General features: G+C 36.9%; 1 protein-coding gene across 1 annotated transcript; it reads right to left on the bottom strand.

The window, feature by feature from the left end:
• Positions 1-368: 368 nt before the first annotated feature.
• On the bottom strand, positions 369-7230 carry PPAT (phosphoribosyl pyrophosphate amidotransferase). Its single transcript, XM_009081150.1, has 7 exons — positions 7173-7230; positions 6337-6409; positions 4877-5028; positions 3239-3366; positions 2686-2907; positions 1788-1908; positions 369-793 (listed from the first exon to the last, which is right to left on the bottom strand). Exons 1-7 carry the CDS (start codon positions 7228-7230, stop codon positions 624-626), a joined length of 924 nt encoding a protein of 307 aa, XP_009079398.1. The 3' UTR covers positions 369-623.
• Between the last annotated feature and the right edge of the window lie 373 nt (positions 7231-7603).

The raw sequence follows: 7603 nt of genomic DNA, 5'->3' as shown, positions 1-7603 counted from the left end.
ACAAAACTAGAGAGCTTTTGGCTGAGCATTTCCCTGAGTCTTCATTTTTAAAAAATCATGTTAGACATCATGTGCATAGAATTGTTGCAAAGGCCTTGATTAATAAAGGCTGTTTAGCTATATATGCAAAAGTTAGGTACTGCTATTCTTATAAAGCCTAAGCAAGAACTGCTGAGGAAGCAATTTTATTCTTCAGAATCTGTTATTTTTCCTAAGGAGAAAAGCATACTTTTGCATTAAGACTCTGATAATTTGAAATTGCACCACACGATTTGTGAACAAGTCTAACAGGGATATCTTTTGGAGCAAGATCGAAACAAGAAACTCTGGGACTGCTGCACAGTTATAAAAACTTTGGTTTTTGTAGCATTTTATGAGACAATAGAAGGCACAACTGTGCATCAAAACTACACGATTTTGTATTTTAATCTGCTTACATTGTTTTCATCAGCATATCAGACCTTCTGCAAGTCTTTACCTAAAGATGTGTTTTAGTAACAGGAATTAGTTAGCTGTAATAAGGTATCTGTATTATGTAAATGCAAGAAGGCTATTTAGCAAGAAGGCATCATTGAAAAAGGTACATTCAACAACAGATTAACTGATGTCCATCCACTAAAAATTCACCATTCTAGCTCTACAGGGTACTCTCCAGTGAGACATGCTGTGCAATGACCAATCTTTCCAATAAATGACTTCTGGGTTTTAGGGTTGTTCTCTTTTCTTGCTTTGATGCTTTCTTGCACAGACGATACCAGCCCTTCCACAGAAAGATAGACAACACTGTCTGCTCCTGCAGGAAATAAAAATTCATCAGTTAAAGCTGCAATATTGTACCACATACAATGCTCTTTGGAAATGCAATTGCATTATTTTATGGATTATGATGCCAGGTAGATCACCTTACCCAAAGACAATGACTCTGAAAAATTATCAGATCATAATATGCCTTGCCCTTCTCCAGATTTTCTAGCAGTAGGGAAGTCTTATAGCCTTTTCACATTAGTTTTCTATAATTTAAACTCATCATGTGGTGAGCAATACTTAAAAATGAAATCCTAGAAACCTGAAATATTGCAACATGTCTTCACAATAATTTTAGGGAAAAGAATTCATTGCAGTATTAGGTAGTGAGAGTAAGTATTTAACACAGGAAATCATAGTTTACAGTGCAACGTACACTTGATTCTTCTTGTGTTTTGCTGCAAGCATGACTCATGATTTGAGGCTTTTAAGATTCTTTTGTTTCAAATATAATTTCTTTCAAAGTGAAATATATAATGCCGTTAAAATTATTTACATAAATTTCTATTTGTAGAAAAATCAGTGGGTGTTTACAAATTCTGAACATATTTTTATGGATATCTCATGAAAGGGACACTACATCTGCTTTTCATTATAGGACAGATTTTCACCACTTATTTTCTTCCTGCTATTTTGACTGCAGTAGCTCGTTTATTGTGAAGTTTCCCAGATGGAGCTTTAAGTATTGGAAAGCTTTGTTGTCACACTTTATTTGTAACTTATGCTTATGCAATGATTCTAACACTTTATATTGTTTTGACAAATATGGTTCCCTAACAGTGTTTTAAAAAAGTGTGTAGCTAAATTGGTTTTATCCATAGGGTACACACAATACAGACACCCAGTTTACCCATTTGACAATTCTTTTTGTCACTTTTGCCACTGTTGCCTTGATGTGTTTTGCTTTATTTTGAAGCAGATAATAAAATACCTACAGGTATAAACTCTCTCTCAAAAATGACCCAAAGGAAAGCAGCATTTACCTATATAGTTTGCAAGATCATGAAATTCAGGTCTGTTGGCAATGAGCTCTTCTTTAGTTGGAATGTTTATTCCCATGTAACAAGGAAATCTTATGGGAGGTGAAGCCACACGGATGTGCACCTGAATAAAAGCACAGTGTCAAAACATACTGCTGTAAGGTGATGGTCAGCAGATCATAACACAATAGCAAAGTCCCAGTTCTGCAAAATGATTTTCAAGAACAGAACACAGCACTGCACAGAAGTCATGGATGGGTTAAAGGTAAGATGAAGTTTTTTTCAGATGCCAATACAGAAGGAAAAAGAAAGACCATAATAGAATTTATTTTTTTACAGGACTGCCTAATGTTCTTCAAAGGTTCCACTCTGATTTTGTTTTTCTGCTATGGTGTTCAGTCCTTGATGTACAAGTTTCAGTTTACAAAGTCAAACATTATACAGAACATTTTTGCTCCAGTGACAGACTTGCACACTTGTTTTGATTAAAAAATCTTTAGCAATTAAAAAATTGGTGCTTTGGTGACTTAAGGCATGTGGTATTTACAGTAGTGTGTGGTTGTACTTTAAGTAGTTCCACAAGTCAAACATCAGGAATACCTGATTTTCTCACCTTAACTAATTTGTTTTCCATTCTCTCTTTATTTGCCAGATAGTACATTTCAAGTGGAGACCTCTCCCCTTAATCACCCAAACGACACAGTCATACAGAAGTACCTTCTTATCCTATGTTCACAATAAACATGCACTAGCCATTGGTTTTTTTGGACACTTGCAACAAACGTTTTGCACTTTTAAGTAAGGAAACAATGTCTAGTACAGATGAAAACAAACCCCTGTGCTTTACCCTCCCATCAACTTCTATTTACACCTGTTTTGTACTGACTGAAGGCTAACTTACCTCTTTGGCTCCTGATTCTCTCAGTAGTTTTATTATGGGTGAAATGGTATTGCCCCTCACAATTGAATCATCAATGATAACAACTCGTTTGCCTTTGAAGTTATCAGACAGAACACCAAACTTCTTTGCCACACCAAGCTGCCGTAATCTCATATTTGGCTGGATAAAGGTTCTCCCTACATACCGATTTTTACAGAGTACTTCAACATATGGTAGTCCACACTGCAGACAGGAGACAGTTAAACAGAATTCATACATAAGGACTGGTTATTCTCAGGCACGGTCTTTTTCAAGCAACCTTAGGACTTAGCATGACTTCACAGTAACCAAAAAACCTTCAAATATAGAGGAATAACAACAAAAAAGACCCAAGGCAGGTGACTCAACAGCAGTACCCTGAGTACTGACGACATAGATCTCCATCAATACACAACTCTAATGGCCCATACTGGGGGGGAATCAATACACAACTCTAATGGCCCATACCATTATACTTCATTACAAAGAGATATACTTGGGGGGGGAAAAAAAAAAGGGCAAGTATAACATGTACCTTTTGAGCATAACCAAGAGCTGCTGGGGTTGCAGACTCTGGGACAGTGCTGACCAGGTCTGCTTCCACAGGTGCTTCAATAGCAAGCTGCTGCCCACATCTTTTCCGGACTGAATACACCATCTGACCTAAGAACAGCAAGAAGTGTTTTTCTTAGTATGAATAATTCAGATTTCCTCTCAGTTTGCTGTACAAATTTTTGTGGCAAGTTGCAGGCATAGAAGTCAGTGAGAAAAGCTCCAGAACTAATAGGCAATCACTTGCATAAGGTAACTTTTTATTTCTTTCCATAATGTCATATTCTAACATTCACATTTGTATCACTACAGAGAGAATTAAAATCCAGTTTTCCCTAATTGGGTAGCTAACTAAAGGTCCTGTGGATGTTACGAAATCTGTTTTCAGGAGGAAAGAAATAGAAATTATGCCTGTCTGCTCTTAACATGGATACTCTATTTTTAGAGTGTGTTTTCCAACAGACAGAATTTGTGCAATCCTGCTGTCTACCTCTGTCTGCATATTAACTTTGAATCAGTTGGCAAAATTCACCCCAAATTTAGTAAGGGGATAAGAGGCCTCAGAAATTTTTAAGGTCCTAAAAAATCTAGAACTACCTGACAGGAGGTTGGAGTCACGTGGGGGTTGGTCTCTTCTCCCAGGCAACCAGCAGCAGGACAAGAGGGCAGAGACTCTGCCAGGGGAGGGTTAGGTTGGATATTAGGAGGAGATTTTTTACAGAGAGAGTGCTCAGGCATTGGAATGTGCTGCCCAGGGAGGTGGTGGATTCACCATCCCTGGAGGTTTTCAAGATGAGACTGGATGTGGCACTTAGTGCCATGGTCTAGTGACCACAGTAGGGTTGGATTCAATCATCTTTGAGGTCTCTTCCAACTCTGTTTATTCTATGAACTGGAATTACTGTGATGAGATGAGGCACAGCAAAGGGTACAGCAGCAGTACTAAGGCATGTAAGAAGTGAGAGAGGGGTGAGAGGATTGTGAAAAAAGGAATTCAGGGTGATAACTGGCTTTATAAGGGTGGAGAACTGTATTGGATCAACGGAGGGCATGTCCATAGGAAGCAATGAAGAGCTTGTTTGTTAGGTATGAAAGTCCTGGCTAATATCTTGTCACTGAACAATTTTTGAGGGCTTCTATTGAAATAATAATAAAAGAATTAGACTGACAACCCCAAGTACATAGATAATGCATAGATTTACAAGTTAAATTAAAAGCATCTTCCTGAAATAACACTTTCTTGGCAAGACAACATCAAAATAAAAGTCATTTTGCAAACCCTATTTCATAAGTCTAATTTTGAAAAAGTTTTCCAATAACCAATAAAGTTCCTTTCTTAAGTCTCTCATTTTAAGAGAGATTTCCTCTAGCCCTTCCATAGGATTATGCAGACAGGCTGTCTGAGGCTGTATGCACAACCAGGAACAGGAAGGTGATGTTACATGCTCCTGCTGATGAGTTTTATGTCAAGCTGTGCCAACCCATTCTGTCTCAGCTGTGGTCTGCAAGCTTACAGTCAGTGGTACCCTACCATGATCCCAGGTAATTTCCAGAGTCACTGTGCTCCAGGATAACATCTCCCACTATTTAAGGAGGAGCTCTGTACATTACATCTTTGTACCTTCAAAAATACTGTCTGGTCTTGCAAAATAAACATATTCAAAGATGCAGAATGCTGATGGATCTCCTTCAGGTCTTCGTACAACATCCAGCGTCTGCACATCATATCTGGATATTTTCACAATCTCTCCAGGAAGGACCTCACGATAGTACCTTGAAAGATAATTACATAACAGTTAGAAATGTCCTGAACCTGGATGATAGCTTTGAAGTATAAACAAGATTCAACTAACAGGAAAAAAATGCTTTCAAATATCCTAACATGACAATTTGCTTCTATCTTAAGGATTTGACCTGGAATATTTTAAGACCAACATGCTAAGACAACTGACCCTTCTAAAACAGCCTGAATTAATACCCAAAATCAGTAAATTAATACTTAGTACCAGGGGATTATGGTATTCTTCCTATGTGTGAGACATACAGTACAGGCTTAATTGAGATTGAATATATTTTAATAATATAGTCCTGAATCAATACTAGAGAACTTTTCTGTGAAAGCTAATAAACCTTACAATCCAATATATGAAACATAATCTTTTCTTGCTTATGTTTCATATATTGGAGTCAAAAAACTCCTGCCTCACCAGCCAGTATCTAGAGAAATATCTGTCTAGAGATGACATACAGCTCCCCCCAAATAACAAAAAGCTGACTGAAATGTACATTCCAATTCTCCAATCTGAAGAAATACAGAACAGTATTAGGCTTATTATGTTACAGTGTTTACCCTTATTAAACAGTTTTCTAGATCCTTTAGCGAGTACTCAGGTGGCTATTCTAACAAATTCAATCTAAATCTATCCCAAAATATCGAAATATTCTGGAGATATGAATCAGAGGTGAGCAAATCTGTGTTTATTCACTGGCTGGATAATAGCAGCAGCAGGCAGCAACACTGGCTACAGTAGAAGTTTAGACAAAATTTCTTTCTAAAAAACCCACAGGTTTTCCTTGGCCAAGATACTCAGTTTTGGCCGATGGTCCTACATAAGATTCTCTTAACAGAGTTTTGAGGAAGTTTCAGAAAAGTTACTTTATTTCTAACAAGGAGGCTAGCTCATCAGACAGCATATGCTACAGCTCAGGTTAGTTGGAACTATCAATATAACTGTTCAGTAGTTGAACAATTATTTTGTAATGAAACGATACTGCTATAAATGAGGCTAAAATTAATAAGTTATATGCGTTGCCAGGTATAATGCAACAACTAAGAGGCATTTACTTTGCAACAGTAGTGTTGTCTTTCCAGTTACTTTCTGCAAACATAATCCTTCTTTTACAATAATCTGAGAATATAAACTGTACAAAAATAGGATGAGCAAAAGAAATCCTCCAAAACAAACTAATGCTTCATGTCCTTCATGTTGTTATAGACTATGATATTTGGCAATTTGAGATATAATGTTAAATCACTGCCTGAGGAGAACTTTCAGATCAAATGAGAATCAGAGCACTTACTCTGCACCGATTGACAAAAAGCTACAGGATTCAGAAGAGACAACCCATCCTTCTGTTTCAGTGTTATCTTTTCCTGAAATGAAAGATTTCAGTTAGAGCACACTATTCTTGCTACCATGATCTCCCCACAATTGCATTTCTGCTGCAATATCTGGCTTGCTATGGTTTAGGTTGCCAAGGGTGCAAGTAAAGACTGTTGTAATTTCTAACTAAAAGGCATATCATTCCACAGTTTCTGTAATATTATTTAAAATAACCCCCCAAATAATCTACCACATAAACATCACAAACCTGTTCTAGGCAGAAGTGGAAGTAACAGCATCATACACACAGTTCATGAAGACAGTTCAGGTAACTACTGTCATTATCCCTGCACTATATCAAACTTTTCCAGTTCTAGTTCAGTGACTTTATATGTACATAATTACCTTTGTTCACACATGAAACTCCTTATTTTTCCTATGCTAAATTAGTTGATAGATAGATCCTTTAGATTACAATGGATGCTGGATTGAACTCCAGTAAGGGAGAGTTTTGAGAGGCAACCACAGGAAAGACTGAATTGTGTAATCTAGGGTAGGAATTTTTGTATGCTTTAAAAAATCTGGATCATTTTTTGTTCTGATTAAAATTATCAAGTTTTCTAAAGATATGGAAGCATTTACTGCTTTGCCTTGGAATTATTTTGTTTTTAACAAATAAACGTATTTTAATCTCACCTAATGGAAAATGTTGATTTGCAGCTAAACAGGAACACAAATAATTTTTCCCATAAATTTTTCCCATATATATAATTTTTCCCATATATATAAACATATAGTGTTCCATTACCATACCACATGTGGCTGGGAGTGCCTGGAATTCAGAAACCAGACTTGTTTCTGGACTGGACATCATCCTGAGCAACTGACTTTAGGTGGCCCTGCTTAAGCAGAGGAGTTTGTGATAATATGGGGTTAAAATGTTTCTAAAATCGTGGTAGCTAAAGTAGGTCTTAGTGACGAGAATGAGCATTGTCTTAGTAGAATGATGTGAATCTACACCTGTGTACCTACCTGTATGTACCCACCTGGGGAGAATTATATAGCAATGTATGGGAAAAGAAACTCGAACTCATGCTTGGGTGAAATCGATATACACACAAGAGAACAATAGCAAAGTAATGATTAACGTATGATTATACAACAACTATGTAAAGAAAGGGTATAAAAATGTGTCCATCTCAAATCCATGTTGGAGTCAGATTTGGGTTTTTCTGTACCCCTGA

The sequence above is a fragment of the Acanthisitta chloris genome, unplaced genomic scaffold, assembly GCF_000695815.1.
Source record: "Acanthisitta chloris isolate BGI_N310 unplaced genomic scaffold, ASM69581v1 scaffold12568, whole genome shotgun sequence".
In the NCBI taxonomy this organism is placed as follows: domain Eukaryota; kingdom Metazoa; phylum Chordata; class Aves; order Passeriformes; family Acanthisittidae; genus Acanthisitta; species Acanthisitta chloris.
Note: the sequence above shows the minus strand (reverse complement) of the source record. Positions and strands in the feature narration are given on the sequence as shown.